This window comes from Bubalus bubalis, chromosome 9, assembly GCF_019923935.1.
Source record: "Bubalus bubalis isolate 160015118507 breed Murrah chromosome 9, NDDB_SH_1, whole genome shotgun sequence".
NCBI lineage: Eukaryota > Metazoa > Chordata > Mammalia > Artiodactyla > Bovidae > Bubalus > Bubalus bubalis.
Window position 1 is genome coordinate 27,125,031 of NC_059165.1, and position 20,793 is coordinate 27,145,823.

The 20,793-nt window shown below is 38.6% G+C and overlaps 1 protein-coding gene and 1 long non-coding RNA gene across 3 annotated transcripts in view; one reads left to right on the forward strand and one right to left on the reverse strand.

The window, feature by feature from the left end:
• The window catches only part of HAPLN1 (hyaluronan and proteoglycan link protein 1), an 81,959-nt gene extending 75,019 nt beyond the window's left edge, over positions 1-6,940 (forward strand). For both annotated transcript variants that reach the window (XM_025292251.3, XM_006053105.4), the window contains 2 exons: positions 264-566; positions 3,318-6,940. In XM_025292251.3, coding sequence (XP_025148036.1) covers positions 264-566; positions 3,318-3,607 — 593 coding nt within the window. In that variant the 3' untranslated portion in view covers positions 3,608-6,940. The remainder of the gene's footprint in view (positions 1-263; positions 567-3,317) is intronic.
• LOC102416306 overlaps positions 1-20,793 on the reverse strand; it is an 84,820-nt gene that overhangs the window by 36,319 nt on the left and 27,708 nt on the right. The gene's annotated exons all lie outside the window — the stretch shown is intronic.

The following is a 20,793-nucleotide window of genomic DNA, read 5'->3' on the forward strand; positions in this document are numbered from 1 at the left end:
TTCAGAAAGGAGAATTATGAGGCTTGAGTTGAATGCTTAGCAAAACAGGTAAATCACTGAAGTTACCAGACCAAATAGCTCATTGTGAAACGCTCAGAGCTGAGAGGCTTGAAGGGAAATGGGACCATTAGAAAACACTGCAACTTGAACAAAAAGCTGCTACTTCATCTGATGGTGATTCTGTTTTCCCCACTCAAGTGGGATTTGCTTATAGTTCTTACTATTTGTGCCACTAATGAGTCCTTGCTTTCTCCTTTGGACAGGTGTAGTATTCCCTTATTTTCCACGATTGGGGCGCTACAATCTCAATTTTCATGAGGCACAGCAGGCTTGTCTGGACCAGGATGCTGTGATTGCCTCCTTTGATCAGCTGTATGATGCCTGGCGGAGTGGGCTGGACTGGTGCAACGCTGGCTGGCTCAGTGATGGGTCTGTGCAATATCCCATCACAAAACCCAGAGAACCCTGTGGAGGCCAGAACACAGTCCCTGGTGTCAGGAACTATGGGTTTTGGGACAAAGATAAAAGCAGATATGATGTCTTCTGTTTTACATCCAATTTCAATGGTAAGATATTAACCATACTACCTTGTTTGCTATCCCAGAGACCAATACATACTATGATATGACATTAAAATTTTAATCTTATCTACTTAAAAAAAGAAAAATCTTTGAAGTATTATAACAAGCTCTGTAATATCATAATGTTTAAAAATCCACACAGATACCAAGCAAAAGTACACATTTCCATGATCCTTTGGGTTTATTGCATCCAACTGTTGCTGTGAAATAGTTTGTCATGTTTTATGGAGTCTTTTTCTTACTGCCAAAGATGCTGCTGCCACTGTGTGCCCTCCATAGGATACAGATCTTTCCACTGAAGTAAGGATGGCGTCAGTGTCATGCTTTTCTTTAAATTACAATGTCAATTTATTCATAGATCATCAGCAAAGCTTAGGATAGAGAGCTTGGATAAAGAGAGAGCTCTGATTAAGAGAACTTTGCAAGAAAATTAAGTAGAAATAACATTGGAGGCAAAAGCAGAAGTGAGAGATCCAGGTTGCATCAGTACTGATGACTGATTAGTTGAATCCAGCACAACTCCCAACCCTATCTTGCTTCTTCCAGAACCAGTGATGTGACAGTGGGGCCTAGTGCAAAATGAAAATGTGGGCTCCTTGTTAAAAAAAAATTATTAAGAATTTTAAGATGACACAGTAAAACATTAAATCAAGCATGAGGCCCAGTGTAACTGTGCAGGTTGCAAACCCATGAAGCTGGCCCAGGTCCGATTATTTTACATTTTAGGTGCCTGTTGATATGCTATGGGGAAAACAGAAAGGGATCAAGGATCAACAAAAGGTTAGACAGTAAATATGTTTGGCTTTGTGGGCCATATGCTCTCTGTTGCAACTACTTCATGTAGCTTTGTATCAGTTCAGTTCAGTTCAGTCCAGTCGCTCAGTCGTGTCCAACTCTTTGTGACCTCATGAATCGCAGCACGCCAGGCCTCCCTGTCCATCACCAACTCCCAGAGTTCACTCAGACTCATGTCCAATGAGTCAGTGATGCCATCCAGCCATCTCATCCTCTGTCGTCCCCTTCTCCTCCTGCCCCCAATCCCTCCCAGCATCAGAGTCTTTTCCAATGAGTCAACTCTTTGCATGAGGTGGCCAAAGTACTGGAGTTTCAGCTTTAGCATCATTCCTTCCAAAGAAATCCCAGGGCTGATCTCCTTCAAAATGGACTGGTTGGATCTCCTTGCAGTCCAAGGGACTCTCAAGAGTCTTCTCCAACACCACAGTTCAAAAGCATCAATTCTTCGGCGCTCAGCCTTCTTAACAGTCCAACTCTCACATCCATACATGACCACTGGAAAAACCATACTACAACACAAAAGCCACCATGAACAATCTTAAACAAATGGGTGTGGCTGTGTTCTAATAAAACCTCATTGAACTCACATGCTATAGTTTGCCAGCCTCAGGTACAGGTGATAGAAATAACCTTCTATTAATGCTCTCATGACCACTACCTGTTCTCCAAATTATACCCTTTTAGTCTAGAAAGAACTGACAAGCACTAATTTAGACTTCAATAATCTATATTTGAAGGGAGGCAGGAGGGTATCAGGGCTTCTTTGATAGCTCAGTTGGTAAAGAATCCACCTGCAATGCAGAAGACCCTGGTTCAATTCCTGGGTCGGGAAGATCCCCTGGAGAAGGGATAGGCTACCCACTCCAGTCTTCTTGGGCTTCCCTTGTGGCTCAGCTGGTAAAGAATCCGGCTGCAATGTGAGAGACCTGGGTTTGATCCCTGGGTTGGGAATGATCCCCTGGAGAAGGGAAAGGCTACCCACTCCAGTATTTTATATGGGCTCCCAAAGAGTTGGACACGACTGAGCGACTTTCACTTTTCAGGAGGGTATCACATGACAAAGTGTAACCTGATAAGAGTCTGATCCTATTCTACCTGAAACTAAAAGTCTGAGAAAATCTTGCACTGGTAGGTGCCTATGACTTTAGTTAGTTGGTGTCATATTTTATACTTTTTATGCATATTTAGTACAAATTGAAGGAATCTCGGTAATGAACACTACTGAGGTAAGTGGTTGAGGCTAACTTGCTCTTTTTTGTGAAATCAAGAAATGGTTAGGTGTCCGAGCTCCTACAGAGGGCAGTTGGAAAAAACAACTAACTCCTTTCCTCTCTGCTAGTGAGTGAACAGACTGGGTTCACATTCTAAGTCCGTACTATCTATGGCAAGTGACTTCCTGTATGTTTTGCATTTTCATACTGTAGTCTTTGAATAAGAATAATGCCTTATTGATACCTGTAATGAAAAGGACTTGAGGGCTTTTGATTTTTTTTTAAATGGACTTTTCTGTCAGGAATGTTTTTTGATCCTTTCACATTCAAATTTTGCCTCTCCAGAAACTTGTGCTGGGCTTCAGTCTTGCTACAGCTAGAATTTAAATAGCTCTTGCTTTTAACATGGAATTCTGTCTTCTCTAATGCCACAGAAGGGCCCTTTTAGCCACTAATTGGCTAACAGAGACTGCATCTGTCATTTCCCCTTTCTTTTTCACCGCTCTAAAAGGGCATGTCTGAACACACACTAAGGGGCAAGGAAAAAACTAATTTAATGGAGAGAGATCTAGGGTTACTGCCTTTAACTGACTAGCCTATGTTTCAGAACCTCTGCAGACACTGCTCAATATCCCCCTGCATTGAGAAACACTTCCATTTGGGGCTCTTTCCATCTCTCTTGGGCTGAGCTCCAGACAGGCCCACTGACCCTCTTTCCTTCTCTCTGCAGGCCGATTTTACTACCTGATCCACCCCACCAAGCTGACCTACGACGAAGCAGTGCAGGCTTGTCTCAATGATGGTGCTCAAATTGCTAAAGTGGGCCAGATATTCGCTGCCTGGAAACTTCTGGGATATGACCGTTGCGATGCAGGCTGGTTGGCAGACGGCAGTGTCCGCTACCCCATCTCTAGGCCAAGAAGGCGCTGCAGTCCTAGCGAGGCTGCAGTGCGCTTCGTGGGTTTCCCAGACAAAAAGCATAAGCTGTATGGTGTCTACTGCTTCAGAGCATACAACTGAGCGTGCCCCTAAAGCACGTCAGTTTGAAAGTCATTAAGAACATGTGAAGTGAAAGGTTTTTTGTTTTTTTTTTCCAATATGAACTCATGCAAGTTACCAAAACTGTGATAACCCTTTTTTACTTACTTACTGTAAAGAGTCATTTTCATAAAGACCAATTCATTAATTTGTTTTTGTAAAGCTATTATCATTCAATATATATTATAAATTAATATAATTTTAAGGGAAGCACTACATATGGAGGTTTTAGAGCCAAACTGTTTAGGCTACATCATCCCAATGAAGTATCCTTTCATGATCGGGGCATGCAATAGCTTGAGGATTGCTAGGATTAAACTAAGGAAAGTAAAGCTACTCGGAGCAGCAGCTGCCACAAGCACAAATTTTACACGTTTGTACAATTTTGAAATGCACTACAATAAACAGATTAGAGCAACAGATTTGAAATATAGGCTTCTTTACATAAACTGAGGCTCCGAGAGGCTGCACAACACTTAGTTTTGCAAGGAAACAATCTACTCTTTTCTAAAATATTTCAAAGCTCCAATAGTCAGAATATTTTACTCTTGAAAATCCTGCCTTTTTGACCAAAAAAAAAAAAAAATCAGATGGACTCCAATGTATAACAAGCACAGTCAAAACCCCTTAAGACCCCCATTTATATGAAGTATGAAACTAAAATCAGCAGATCATATTTAACCAATGAGAGATTCCTACCTTCTTCTAATTAAAATTATACATGCCTGAGAAGAACTGTTTTCTTTTGAGTAGCTTTACTGAATTATATTTAAATTCTAAGGGCCGTTTGCTAAGCAGCATTTAGCATCTACTCAGGGCAGTTATATAGATAAACTGCTGGACAGAAAAATTGTAAAATTTAGCAGCTTGATTTTATGTTAGCCTATGAAGTGTTATTGTCCTATAAAATTAACTTTAAAATATTTAATATTTCCTTATTTACATGACATGACAAAAATTCAAATCATTGAAGGAATAAATAACTATACTTGCCTAACCAAGAAATAAGAACCCAACTTTCAGAATTCTTATTATTCCTATTTGTATATAGACTAGGAAGTCCAACTGGTGCCTGTGTTTGGGTAAAAAAGTCAACAAAGTAGTTTTAACCTTTCTCCATATAGAAAATGTGAACAGTGATGGATGTCACTTTCTTGCTGATCATCATCAGGCTTAAATGAAATGCTGAAGCTGTCAAAGAGTTTACACTAAAATCTTCAGGGCTTTATATGAAAGGGTAAGACCAGCTTCAAAAAAACAACTTTCCCCATTAGCAGCTCCAATCTTAAATAAAGCTCGGTTTTCCTATATTTTTATGAGTGTTGAAACCCCACAGGGACCAATATTTGTATTCAAATTACATTTCATGGTTTCCCATTGTTTGACAATGAGTTCTAATAAATGGGATTTAGGATAATAATCCAAGTATGACATAGCTGATATGCTTTCATGAATGTTTTTATGTAGATTTTCCTCCCATGAACATGAGTAAATAAATCTGTTTCCTGAATTGATTGTGGTTGCCTTCAAAGCTCTGTAATAATTCTAATAAATTTACTCTATAAATGTAGAGTTATGTGTATGGAAGGTATAGGACAATCGGAAGTCCATGAAACCATAACTATACTCATATATTATCTAGGCAGAATATTGTAAATAAAAGTAGATCATTTCATCTGTCAAAAGCATATCTGGAAATTTTCAGATGCTTTGCTATTAAAAGATGAGAATGTATGCATGCACATTTTTACAGTAGGTTGGATATGCAAATTGTACAAAAATATAAATCCAAAGAGATTGTGTAGTTTAACTCAAACACTGCTGATACAAATAGAATTCAAACTTCTAAATTAAAAATACCTGAATGGTCTAAGATAATATGAATATATTATTTAAAGAGGGACTATCTCCAAAACAGTGACTCTAGTACCTCAAAAGTGAGGTCAGTTCACTGGAGGAAATCCATACTTGAATGATTATTACTCACATTACAAGAATCTTATTGAAAGTACAAGTGGAAAGAAATTTCTATTGAAGCAGATATACAAATTTCAGTTATTGCTGCAAAACTCTACCTTTATAATATTAAGTATAGTAACATTTCTTAACTTTTGAATACTTACTAGTATAGGAATTGGTGCTGATAAAAATCTTTGGAGTGACTGTTAGCTGACTAAAGTCTATACTGACTGCACACCATTTTTCCATGCTTGGAAAAAAAAAAAATCTTAACAGAATGAATACTGCTGGGCAGAATTTTTATCTTCTGACTTCTCCCAAAGGATCAGAATTCCCATACCCTTTTGGACTCCTCCTTGAATAAGAGTTTCTTTTTAATATTCTTATTTTGCCATTTTCACCAAATATCTATTTTCCTATTTCATTCCTCAAGATATTTCACTGAGAGTGTCTGGAGAAAAAAAGGTTATACTAACACAATTCCTAACGGAAAGTTGGTACAACACTGGCTAACACTGGCTAATTCAACAATTGCTTCTCAGACTTGGGTACTAAGAACAACAGAGGGATGAGATGGGAGTCTGGTTAGGAAATCTTGCTTTGATCATTTCGTTCATAATTAACACTTGGCCCATTTAAGGAACAAAGTATATCTGCATATTTCACTGACAAGCCTACATTTGAAAAAATAGACAAAAGAAATGATACCTATAAAAGGCAGTATAAGAATGAAAACAAGTTAGTTACATTAACACTGGAAGCCATCTTTTACCAACTGCTGCCATGTTTTATCACAGTAATTTCTAGTCAAATATGGTATTTGTAAATTTAAACTTTCTTTCATAGAAAGGGGGCCGGTACCTGTTAAAGTTTTATTTTATGCAATAATATAGTTGCTTATTATTTTGGCAATTAGAAGTAGTCTCAAAGGAGATTCCAATTTGGTTGCTGGCAGCCATACTGGGTTTCTTGATTTCAGTGCTCCAAAGAACATGGTGGTCTCAAGGAGTAGTTGACCACTAAGGAGGGAAGGATGAAAAGGGAATCACTTATTCATTCTCAGCATAGAATACATAAAGAATGATCAGTGGATAACCGACATAGTTGTGTTGAGAAGTTCACTGTACCGTAGCTCACTACTGCCAGCGCAGCAATGATGTACAATGAAAGAAATGAAAAATACAAGTCATTAAGCCACCTGATTAAAAGGAAGTCAGTATTTAAAGGCATTTAATACCTACTGAGTACAAATCTGAGAAGAACCATATCTGTATTACAAAAAAAAAAAAAAATGTTTTCATTTTCTGTAAGATACAATGAACTGGTAAACAAACATTAAAAGTCAATTTTGTGTTACTGCAGTATCTCTTGATTCTTCTGAGTTGTAGAATCTTAGCTATTTTTCTTTGTGTCAAACCCCATAAATGCATTATCTCAAGAAAAGACATTTAACTCATCTTTGCTCTGATACAGTTGACTTCAGATTGTAAACACCTACCAATTCCTATTTCCTATATTTTGCAAAGTTATCAACAACAGCAACAAAAGGAGTATATCTGTAGTGTAACTAAATCAGCAATAGTATTATCCCCAAATCTACTATGATTCAAAGTATAATTTATTTGGTTCATCTGGTTAGCAGTGCCAGGAGTCTGTAGTATCCTTGAATAGATTTATATATTTAAACTACATACACAGCTACATTTAAAAAAGGTTTTTAATTTTCTTGCTGAAGTCCTTCTCATGCACTTTATAGTCCAATAAAAAGGAACATATTTGTTAATATTTCCATCCCTTCTGAATTTTCAATGTGGAAGACAGTTTCTGGATATTTCGGTATTTAAAAATGGATTCTTGAGTGCAAGAGTCTATTACTGGTGCAATGACTTGAATGCAAGAACATCTAAAACAATTTGGGTTACTGACATTCAAACAGAAAAGTTTACTTTAAATTTTTTCCCATACTTACTTGGAATACATTAAACAACCTTGGAGAAAAAAGTCTAAGGGTAACATGAAATTAAATCATGTTTCTTTAATGTTTAAGTTTTCACACAGATGAAAGGTATCATCTTAACTTTTCCAGCAAACCTCTTGTATTATTATAGCCAAATCCCACACAAACCTGCTTGGTACTAATACTGAAAGGTCCTATGGGTTTCCATCAGTTCAGTTCAGTCTCTCAGTCGTGTCCAACTCTTTGTGACCCCGTGAATTGCAGCACGCCAGGCCTCCCTGTCCATCACCAACTCCCATAGTTTACCCAAACTCATGTCCATCGAGTCGGTGATGCCATCCAGCCATCTCATCCTCTGTCGTCCCCTTCTCCTCCTGCCCCCAGTCCCTCCCAGCATCAGAGTCTTTTCCAATGAGTCAACTCTTCATATGAGGTGGCCAAAGTACTGGAGTTTCAGCTTTAGCATCATTCCTTCCAAAGAACACCCAGGACTGATCTCCTTTAGAATACTGCTTAAATAAAATTAAGTTCACTGTTCAGATGTGGTCCCCTTAATTCCCTATCAAATGACAAGGCTTAATACTAAGACTGTTCTTGAGCAGAAGGGACCTTGTCCAGGATGATCAGATATGCAAGAATTGTTGATCAGTTATTCAGTTGTGTCCAACTCTTTGCAACCTCATGAACTGTAGCCCTTCAGGCTCCTCTGTCCATCTTATTTTCCAGGTAAGAATACTGGAGTGGGTTGCCATTTCCTTCTCCAGCGAATCTTTCTGACCCAGGGATCAAACATGCATCTCTTGCATTGGCAGACGGATTCTTTACTGCTGAGCCACCAAAAAGTAAAGCATTACATTAAAGCATTACTGGGTAGTATGATTTCTTCAGCCCTTCATTTAGCATTATTTACTGGGCACAGCTTAAGATGACTCTGGAGTCCTTATCTCTCTGTAGGTGATGTATTTAGGATACTGACAGCAGGCTACTTGCTCCAATCTTTAGGAGGAAATTCACTGCACACACATTTTTTTTTTTTCCACTAAGAACAAGTGAAGCTTATTTTCTCTATATTTGTTTCAGACCAATAAAGCTTTGTCATCTCTATAGCCACTCATCATCTGAGACAACCTGGGTCAGCCCAGAGAGTAGCTCCATGTCTTCTCTGAAATTAAACAATGTTCCTTCTCAGCTTATCCCTGTCCACTGAAGTTGTCCAGTTCCACATGCCTCCATTATTAAAAGATGCCTCTTTCTTTCAGTTGGTGTCTGACTGCAGCGTGAGCTGTGTTTTTTCAAGGGATTATTCTCAAGGTGGAGAGAAAGCTCAGATTCTTCATTTTCTAGTGATGAACCTATTGGTTTGATCAACAAATATGAGATTCTCAGATGGTGGTAAATTCTAAGAATACCACATTCCCATATTTTTCTTTCTACGTAAGGGGCTCAATTGGCAGCTCTTCATTCTGCTTGAAATATCTGGGATTTTTGTTGTTTTTTAATTTTTTTTCCACTATTTCTCCCTTTGATTTTAGTCAATGAAAATTTTCCCTGCCAAAACTCATACATATGAGTAGAAAACAAAAAGCAGGAAATTTTGGAGTTTTAAGTCTTTGAAAGGCCCTTCTTTGAAAATGCTGAGAATCTTACATGTGAATCTGGAACAAAACTGCAGAACCATTCATTTATTATTCTGATAAATAAACATATTCACGTGTAATGATTGCTGTGAGCCCAGGGAAAAGATAAATAAAGTACTTTGTGGCTCTGCTTGTACTCGAGGTCAGCCAAACTGAACATCCTCGCTCCATGGGAAAGCACTTAATTCCTCTGCTGAGAGCCTAACTTCAAGTGGCTGAGAAGCAAAGTCTACTGTTCTAATAGAAAAAAAAAAAATGTTTTTTAAAGGCCAACCTTTCAGTTCAATATACATGAAAATGTAGTAATATATTAAAGCAGTTGGCAGCATATTAGAATCACCTAGGGAGCTTTAGAAAAACTTTGAGGCCTGGGTCTCTTTGCCACAGATCATGGTCAAAGGTGCAACCTGGACATCAGGATTGTTCGCATCTTCCGTCACAGACCTCTGGTAAATTTTAATATGTAGTCAGGATTGAGAAACACTGGTCTTAACAGACTTAGCAGGAAAAAAATCAAAACCATTCCAGTGATATATGGTTGGACTGATATTTATAGTTCACAATTTAAAATAATTTTTAAAATAGTATAATCGGTTTGAATTTGATCAAACTCAGAAATTCTTCAAATGTGAACATTGGATTCATTTGATTTGCTCTTTTTCTCCAAGTAATAGTTTCCATTATATTAGCAGCTGTGTTCTAATAAGCTATTTGCCTGCCTGCCTGCCCTATCACTGTCACTTCTGTAAAAACTACTATAAACCACATATATCCTAACATCAAATTCTTTCCCATCTAAACTACCAAAATCCCAGGGCTATAACAATAATTGTGTAAAACGTTTTGGGGACAAGAATTCAAACTCCACTTGAAGCCAATTGCTTTTGAGATTTAGTTATATTTCAGGAAGAAGAACCTCTTCTCACAGTGAGCTTTATATTACAACATGGACCCTTAGACCAAAAATATAAATAAACAAAAAGCCAACATACAATAGGAAAGAAAGAAAATGAAAATTACTCATAATCTAAGTATTTGGGGAAAAGGAAGAAAAGTACTCTTAAATTTTATAGTATCTTATTTTCCATTATGTCTGTAAATAAACACTTGCTAAATTGAGTCATCAATTCTAGAAAATATACGATGTATAAACTATGTCAGTAAAGCTATAAGTCATTTCCTAACTGGCCTGTGAATCTGATAGAGTTAGTTGAGTCAGTTGCAACTCATGCTGAGGAACGTGGAAGACATGAACAACACAATTAATTAGTTTGAAATATCCTCCAGCCATTCTTCAGCTTCCTTAGTTCTCTGGCCCCTCCAGAGAGCACAGAGGGCAATGGTTCTACTGACAGAGAAAGTGGGACCTGACCTTTCCTTCCCTGGGACTAGTACCAGTGGCACAAGGCATGAGGCTTCCTACCAGAATATTGCCTGTGCAAAAAGAGAGCACAAAGTTCTATTTTTATCCTCCCCACCAAGAAGAATTCTAAACTCTAAAGAAAAATATACCGTATTGAGTGGATTAAAAAGAATAAATATTAATCAGAAAAGTGCACTAAAAATATAACAATTTGCCACTACCAAACAGATAAAGCAAATTGTTGAAGCATGACAATTCCCTTGAGAACTGGCTCCCTATTAAATGATCATTGGAGGAAAGTTCAGGCATCAGGATTTGGAGGGAGAGCACTGCTCAGGATGAACTGTGAAAACTTAGAAACTCTCAAATCAATAGACAGCATAAAAGTATCTAGAGACTGCTGCCTAGTGCCTTAGAGAGTCAGTGGAGGAAAGCTATCGCGATGATAGTAGTCTGCAGAAATGCCCTTATCTTACTGACCAAAGCACTACTTCAAAAGTCAGTTTTGACATGTGATGTAAATAAACCACTTCCAGTCTTGTTTGGAATAATGCAAACATAAATAAAACACTGAAAAAAATATCCGTAACACTTACTGCTATTTGAAATGTAAGTATTTGATGTCTTTTCACATATAAAATCCTTTTAAAAACTTCAAAAATTTACAAGTAGAGTACTGATCCAAGGCTACAAAACTTCCTTCCTTCCATGCAAATACTAAAAAAAGGCAATTAAAAAATTGTGTGATGTCTTTGTGATGTCATCATTGTGCAATTAATTAATAAGCATAGTAAAGTCTAGAAGGATATACACTAACATACTCATGAGGGTTATCCTTTTTCCTTCTACTTCTGAAATCTCCACAGCAAAGATGCATTACACAAAAATTATTTAACAAATTATTGTGCTATAATATTAGTTCATTCTTACTGCTGCTGCTACTGCTAAGTCGCTCCAGTCGTGTCTGACTCTGCGCGACCCTATAGATGGCAGCCCACCAGGCTCCCCCATCCCCGGGATTCTCTAGGCAAGAACACTGGAGTGGGTTGCCATTTCCTTCTCCAATGTATGAAAGTGAAAAGTGAAAGTGAAATCGCTCAGTCGTGTCCGACTCTTAGCGACCCCACGGACTGCAGCCTACCAGGCTCCTCTGTCCATGGGATTTTCCAGGCAAGAGTACTGGAGTGCGTTGCCATTGCCTTCTCACTGGAGTCTAACAATTTCTTAAAAAAAAAAAAAAAAAAAAAACACTTGGAAAAAATATTCCAGACTTGATTTTATGAATTGCTCTCCACTGTATCTTCTATTACAGGTCTGCCAATATAAAGTCTCCCTGGATATCTCTTGGTGAGGATCTGAATCACCTGCAGTGTTTCTCAGAAATGCCACACACATTTTGGATAAAATGGTTCTTTACTGTGTGGGATTATCTCACCTATTAGGGCACTTAACATCCCTCACTCTTCCAGTCACTACTAATGAATACTCCCTTCCAATCAATCTAACAGCTCAAAACATACCCCCAAGTTTCCCTACACCCCCAAGACAGGTAATAGTGCCTTTTGGGGAAACAGCTTGGGTTTTCTATTACGAGGTGGATGATTAGCATAAAAAGAGAACAAAGAAACCAGTGGAACTAAAGCCTCAGTGAAGCTTTGTTAAATCGGCTGTAAGGAAAACACAACCAAGCTCTTGTCTTAATGTCCATCTGAACCAGCTAGGTGTGCTCTTCCTGAAACCAGCGACCTCCAGGGATTCAATCAAAGTTGACCTTCTCCAAAAAGTCCTAGGATATCTTATCCATCTCTAGTATCTTATCGGTAGTGGTCCAATAGAAGTGCCCAAGATCAGGAAATCCATCTCAGCATTTATCCACTGGTTAAGTTTATTTGTTGATTAAATGAGTTAAATGCTTTTAAGAGTGTCTGGCACTAGTAAGTGTTCAATAAATGCTATATTTATCTTTAATCATCATAATCATTTGTGATTTCATTTTCAAGCACAGTATACCAAATAGCAATTCTGTACAAAAGTCCAAGACTTTAAACTTACAAAGATTACCCTTTGGTCAACTATATACTGTGCTCTGTACAAAGCAAGTTATTCCTTCTTTAATCTGGTAATGATCAATTTAAGACCTCAACAGTTCTTGCCCCACAGTCAAAATCTGGACCACACAAGTTGTACCCATATTTCTAGGATGAAAATGATTCTGTCCTTGTCAATGTAGTTTTCAAATGAATCATCAAAATTCTCCACAAATGTAGGTTTTTACAAACATTTATTGAATTGTGAAATCAAATACAATGTAAAATTTATGTTGTATATGTTCCTTTGGAAGTTTTCTGCATGGGCAGAACTAGTTGGATTTTCTCAACATATAATTCTATGAACATTTGAACCAAAAATATTTTTTCCTGGCTTAACATATCTTCCTGTTGTAAGTGAAGCTGTTTTTCATTGATAAAAGATCATCCCTCTAGGATTCAAAATTAGAATTTACTGTCTTGAAACCACTGTTGAGTACATGCATGAAAGGTTTGAGACATCTGTAAAGGATAATCCTGGAACATCTGTTGTCTGGGTGTGTGTTGGTACTACTCCCTTGTGCTAAGTGCTAAGTCACTTTCAGTCATGCCCAACTCTTTGAGACCCCATAGACTGTAGCCCATCAGGCTCCTCTGTCCATGGGATTCTCCAGGCAAGAATACTGGAGCAGGTTGCCGTTTCCTTCTCCAGGGGGTCTTCCTGACCCAGGGTCTGAACCTGTGTCTCTTATGTCTCCTGCATTGGCAGGCAGGTTCCGTACTGCTAGTGTCATCTAGGAAGCCCCTTAGTGGAGATAAATGCAATTTTGGTTGTTAATGGGGGATTGTGGTAGGCAGGGGGTGTGAGGTTCTTACTAATGATTCTTAAGGGATCTAAAATTGGTGTATGCCAGATTGCCATAAACTGAAAGTTATATTCTGACACACCACTTGGTCACCTGTGTTCTGATATGTGACACTCCTGATAAAGAAACACTGCAAGTTTGTTGACAGCAAACCCCCTACATACTTCTCCACTTCCTACATGGTTCCAGAAGCCCAGGCTCTCACATACTGCTCACTGCAAATCTCAAAACAGGTGCAGCTTAATTGAGGGAGAAAGTGCTGAAGAGATGTCTGATCTGAAAATGAAATAATCCCTTCCTAGATCTTATTCTCATCACACACAAAAAAGAAATGAATATTATGTAATGTGATAGTGGTATTAGTACTACATGATAATCAGATTACAGTATATAAATGTGTCTAATCAACATGTTGTATTGTTGGGGCCAGTGTGAAGAAAGCAGGAGAGACTCCATCTTGAAGCCTGTCATCCGTCTTACAGACAGGATGTGAACTGGGCCTGAACCCTGCCCAAGAGTGAAGAAACCATTGCTAGCGTAAACCAGGTCTCCTAGTGACTTCTTCCCTCCCTACAGATGACAAACGGAGATTGTAGTTGAGGTCAGGCAGCCCCTGTTAGGTTAACCATGGAGACACCCCCCTTGATGTATAATCACTGTTCCCCCCCAAGCTTTAACCTTGTTTGTTCTCCTAGCACCTACTTGTTGTAAAACTCAATCATATACAACAAAGAGGTTGCTAACATGTGACCAGTCACTTAGTGGGGGGTATAAAACTGGGCCTCTCAGAAACATCAGGGTCCTTGTTGTGAACTGATTCCCCTTGGACCCGCTGGCATAATAAACTGTACTCCACTGTCTTGAGGGACCTCCCTCGTAGCTCAGCTGGTAAAGTATCCACCTGCAATGCAGGAGACCTGGGTTTGATTCCTGGGTTGGGAAGATCCCCTGGAGAAGGGAAAGGCTACCCACTCCAGTATTTCAGCCAGGGGAATTCTGTGGACTGCAGAGTCCACGGGGTCACAAAGAATCAGACACGACTGAGGGACTCGCTTTCACTTTCCACTGTCTTGAGTGTCCTCCGAGGTGTGTTTTGTGACTCTGGATTATACAACATTTCACCTTAAATTTATACAATGTTATGTGTCAAATTTACTTCAATTAAAAAAAAAAAAGAAAATTTCCAAAATGAAAATAAGATATGTTACTTTATAGTCTCTGCTGCTGCTGCTACTAAGTCGCTTCAGTCGTGTCCGACTCTGTGCGACCCCACAGACGGCAGCCCACCAGGCTCCCCTGTCCCTGGGATTCTCCAGGCAAGAACACTGGAGTGGGTTGCCATTTCCTTCTCCAATGCATGAAAGTGAAAAGCAAAAGTGAAGTCACTCAGTCGTGTCCAACTCCCAGCGACCCCACGGACTGCAGCCCACCAGGCTCCTCCACCCATGGGATATAGTCTCTAAACTAATCTAAACTATAATCTATAGTCTCTAAACTAAACTAATTACACTTTGGATTTTCTTTATAAGAAGTTTCCTTTACTTAAGAATTTAACAACTGATAATGTGGTTCCCTGCAAACTGGCAAATGAGAAAGGTCACAGAGCAGAAGACTTTTTGGATTAATTTAAAATATAGCTTTTAAGTATAGTTTTGTTGTAGCCACGTGTTCCGGGAAATAAACTCACTCAGAAGGACAATGCAGATAGTGGAGTGCAGTTTATTACACCGGCAGGCCCAAGGCAGAGTCTCCTCTTAGCCAAGGACCCCGACCAGCATTTGTGAAAATCTTTTATACCCCATGTGTATGTGTCTGAACCCACCACTCCAAATTCCTTGAGACTTACCTAAACCAAAGAAAATACAATCCCAATAACCCCATCATTCACGTGCTGTGCTCATGTGCTCAAACAGTCAAACAATTAGCCAATAATCAATAAACCCGAGGTTACACTCCGATAGATACAGAAAAATTTATGGCCTGCCTGGAGGAAGGTGTGATTAGTGTATGTTTTCTCTTAGGCGATGAGTAACCTAGATACGATCTTCAAGGTTCCCCTGTCTGGAGGGGGTCTTATCCTTCTGTTGTTTTCATAGGCACTAAACACAGAGTTCAGAGTCCATTGGAAAGGTGGCCAAGCATGATCAGCATGAACAGGCCTAAGACGGAGTCCAGGCCCTATGAATTCCTTCTTCAGTTTAATTTTAGGGAAAGAGTTTTTATTGAATAATTAACATGTATGCATTCTTTTTAATTTTCTCTGAAGAAAAGAAAATATCATGGGGCACAAACCTCAAAATAAATCTATTCCTTAGTCCTTGATAAGTATCTGTACCTAGTCTGGGTTGCCACATTTTAGGTCCCAATTTAAAAGTCATTCAAGTTCGAATTCTTTTCAGTTGCAAATATGTTCAGGGATCCCTGAGGAGTTTGTGACAGAACCAGATGGCTGGCAAATCTGTAGAGTTCCACCTAATCTAACTTTTCATCTTAAAACAATTGAGTTTCTCCTCTTCATGTAGCCTTTGAAAGGAAAGGAAAGTTAGTCACACAGTCGTGAAAGACTCTTTGTGATCCCATGGACTGTACTGTCCCTGGAATTCTAAAGGCAAGAGTACTGGAATGGGCTGCCATTCCCTTCTCCAGGGGATCTTCCCTACCCAGGGATCAAACCCCAGTCTCCTGCATTGCAGGCAGATTCTTTACCAACTGAGCTATTAGGGAAGCCCCTGTAGCCTTTAATGAAAGGCAACTTGTGTTCAGGAAAACACAATTATTGAGGCTTGTTCAAGTTTTGTTGGGCGATTTAATATGAGTTGGTCTTAGTATATACGTGAAAAAATTAGGGTCCTTGGTTCCAAGCCCCCAGGTGTTCCTCTGCATCTGGATAGAGGAATGGAAATGCATGGAACTTGTCCCAGTGGAACTTGTGAGAATGTACCAATTGCGAAAGCAGACCAACTTCCGGGTTTGACTGAAATGTTTCCAAATTGGTCTAGCCAGACAATGTCATATATATCAGCAGCTCTCAAACTGCCCCCTCACATATAAGAGACAATACAGACATTCGTGATGTAGTGCAATATTTTGAAGTATTAGTTGGCATATTTCTTCCTAAACACTAAATTTGTTCATCCACACCCTGAGGGCTTCCTCTCTCTCCTAAGTGCTCAGGTAAACAATTGCCATGTAAGCCCTGAATAGAAATTTAAAAACTTTTTTTCACATATACACCTTTTTCTATAGCATTAGGAGCAGGAAAAATTCCTGAAATTTAAAACCTTTTTTTCACATATACACATTTTTCTATAGCATTAGGAGCAGGAAAAATTCCTGAAATTTCAAAGCAAATTCTAAACTTTCAGTATGGCAACAACCTCCTGATAATTTAAGGAATGAAGTGAAGTGAAGTGAAGTCACTCAGTTGTGTCCGACTCTTTGCGACCCTGTGGACTGTAGCCCGCCAGGCTCCTCTGTCCATGGGATTCTCCAGGCAAGAGTGCTGGAGTGGGTTACCATTTCCTTCTCCAGGGGATCTTCCTGACCCAGGTATCGAACCCAGGTCTCCCACATTGGAGGCAGATGCTTTAACCTCTGAGCCACCAGGGAAGCCCAATATATAAGGACTAGTGCTGAACAAAATGCTGGAAAAATGGGATTAAGGTTAGTAGTCAGAGACTCAAAATAAATAAGCTAAGTAACTCAAGATTAGGCTACAAATGAAGAGAAAAATTTTTAAATATCATATGTACCTAGATGCATTGATTTAATTGCACTTAAAATTACAAACACCTGAATAATTGTATTAGATTCGTGACATTTTTATATTAAAAGTGTTTACATACCGCATGCCACACACCAGCTGCTAAGCTGATCCCTTTGAGCTAGCATTAATGGAATCTTTATCTTTAGGAGAAAAGCTTTTATAAACAAAATACTTCTTTTTTTTAAAAAAAAATTCAGGTCACTAGCATTACTAATATTAGATTTTGCTAATAGAAGGTGGAAATATTTTGAAGTATATAGTATTTACAATTTTATGTGACTAGGTTTATCTACAATTTAAAAATTCAAAATAATTATGTCCAAGATAAGCAGTTCTTTGATAAAAGTGCAAGCTGTGATTTCATATTTAAACAAGAGACATTTTTGGAAAGAATTAAATTGCCAACTGGTAAAGTTTTTGGACAAAAAGCTTTTTACGAACAATATAAATGCAAAGGATATGTAAAACTTTAAAAATCAGTGTAGAGTACCAGCACCTAAGTTAAGTGGTAATGACAAGATGCACATCAGACGAGTAAACTGCGTTTTAAATACCTTTCAGGCATTACCAACAGCCAACTATGGAAAAATGCCATTCAGTCATTATTAACACAATTCTGTTTTTCTGGAAAAAGTCTGTAAACAGCATGTCCAGAGCCCTGCAGGGCCAGACTCTAAGAGGTTCGTTGTCTGCTTATTCCCATCTGGAAATGTGTCCTCCTGAGGGTGCCTAGGAGGACTCAGGAAGGGGGTCCTCTCTTTGTAACTTTACTGGTCACCATTTCACAGACTACTAGAGCTCTGAGAGGAGGAAAGCAACTTCCAGGCAGCTGTTTCTTCAACCCCTTCCCTCTACTGGCCCCTCACTTCTAACAAATCCTATATACGGTGACTATATCCTGTAAAACATTATCACTTCCTCCTGCCTGCCAGACCCTAGGGTTTCTTGATTTAAGGGTATATACTGACAACATACTTAGGCAAAATCATCAAAGGTAACAATGGAAGAAAAGAAACAAAGGCCTGTGTCATCAAAATATATAACTAGTAAATATTATTTGATGGGGGGAAATAGCCTATAAAATTTTCTATTTTATTATGGAAAAGGGCTTAGAAAAAAGTCATTTTCAGAGCAAAATCTTTCCAGAGTGACTCTACCCATTACATTTAATTCAAACATATTGTCTCAGCACTGCTGTAAAAATATTTTTCTCCAAACTAAAAGAATCAAAAAAATATGACCACTTATATGGTGATAACAGTCAAATTTAGCTTCTTCCACAAGCCAGTTCTCAGATACAACATTATCCTCAGGTTCAGATATATACAGTAAATTAAAAGCCCATTTAGTAACTTTATTTGGCAGCTAAACTATCTCTAAGCAGCCTCAGGCAAAGGATACAATGTCAGGTTCTCTCGCAAAGAGCCATAACATACAAACAACTTTACAATGTTTAGTCTTGCTTTTTGTGGTCTATAGGCCCTGCCATCAGTAATGTGTTTATCAGTGAAAATACTACATGGCCCTATTTGCCAAGGCACCAAAAATGTGCCTTGTAAAAGAATAAAGTATCCATGAATATGCTATTTATTAAAATGCAAATGAATTATGTGAGAGTCACCTTTTCAAAAATAGCCATTTTACATTTGACCTTTTCCAGTGAATAATAGGGTTTCATTTAGAACACAACTGCCTGACCTAAACCATTGCTCTCTGTACAATGCTCTTCATAAAGCCCAAGATACTTCTTAATAAAATAAGCTGAAAGCTCCCTGTTTAAACAATCAAACTGAAGTGTTTAAGGGTCTACATTCACTGTTGCATTGTAAACTGCTCATAGAATTGAACAATGTATATAGCAGCGTTGACCCCTTTCTCCTCTAGTGGATTCGGGTCCTTTCATATTTCAGAGGACTGTCCCTGTGTCTCCACCTCTGACCTGAACCTACATTTCTAGATCCTGAACTGCTCAATTCCCATATGGTCTCTGTCTGTGCATCCTCTGTCTCTCTCTCTCCCAAGCCCTGGAAGTTCTCAACAACTGAGCAGACTTCTCCCAAAGTATGTTTTCTCTAGATAGACTTTTATGTCAGGACACACACCATATACATGTATAGATGATTTGACCTGAAATCCCAAGTCATCCACCTGGGATCATTCACCTGACTACATTGCCCCCAACAAGTCACAGGTCCCCATATACCTTCAGATTCCAGATACAGCCAAACTGACTGTGGTCCTCCTTCTTGCCAAGAATGCTCATTTCCACCTGGTCTCGCTATAAAAATTCCTCAGAGCCATTCAAGACACTTCTGAATATCACTTATTTCAACAGGTCCATCCTAACCTCCTGGAATAGGTTCAGAAACTCATCTATTTTCCCCATTACTCCCCATAGGACTCTCTACTGCTGTGACTATTGTTCTTGGTGGTGTTTTTTTTTTAAAAAAACATAGAAGAACCAAGCTTAATGGCATTTTTATCACCACACATCCACACTCTGAAAACCTAAATTGAAAACCTAAATAGGCCCTGAACTAGGAGTTAATCCTCTCAGATGATAGTGAATAAGGAAGAAATATCTCTGCTTCAAGATCTAAAATGCCTGTATAGAACTACCATAGTAAAAAATATATATATGTATATATATGCAATGAGAAAAGCAGGAACAAACCGAAATAAATAGAATTAAGTATTTGGATAAATGGTTAAAGTTGCACAAACTGTAATTTTGGAGGGGTCTTTGGGATTCTACTAATGGATATGACCCTTCTCCCAGAAGACAGTTTGCTTGTGCACATGAACACCAGACACATCTTTACGATAGTTATAAAGGGTCTTGTCCCCTGGAAACCCTTCCATGGATGATTCTAGTAGAGAGCTCTCATGCTGGTATTCTCAGACCACAAATTAAGAACACTGAGCCTTTGAAAATGGTATGAGAGAACAGAATCCTATAATTTCAATAACCAGAGAACAGGCTTTAGGAGAAACTGAAAGAAAACCAAGGGAAAGACAAATAGTCCCTTTAGACCACTTGGGCTCAAAGAGCTTTTGCCCCAGTGTCTGTTTCTTTGAATTTTATTTTAATTTGTATCTGGCTTATAATTACAACTATCTGATGAGGCAGTGTGCTTTTTTGTTCTTGTTTTATGAAACAAAAAGATACAACTGATTAAAGGCTTCCATCCTTTTCACCTCGAAGGTGAAAAAGCTAAAATCTTGAGGGGCAAGTTGTTCTAGGGAGAAATGTCTAAGGTGTGCTGTAGGGAGTAGGAAGGAGAGAAGGCAACGGCTTGGAGAGAAGAGAGCTGAGATGTTAGCTTATTTTTGCCTTGCTAAATTCAAATTTGGAGGACCTTTGCAATCCTTAAATCCTTCTTTAGAAGTGGGATTGAGTAAGAGAAAGCAAACAAGATGGAATATAAAAGAAAAAATAAAAACACACTTAAGCAAATGAGATGCTGAAAAATGTTAAAATTATATGAAAGGCTTAACAGAAGAAACTACTACTTAGAGGAAATCTGACATGTTAGACGTTAGATACAAAAATAGGCTGTGTCTACAGACTACACTGCAAGCATAGAATTCCT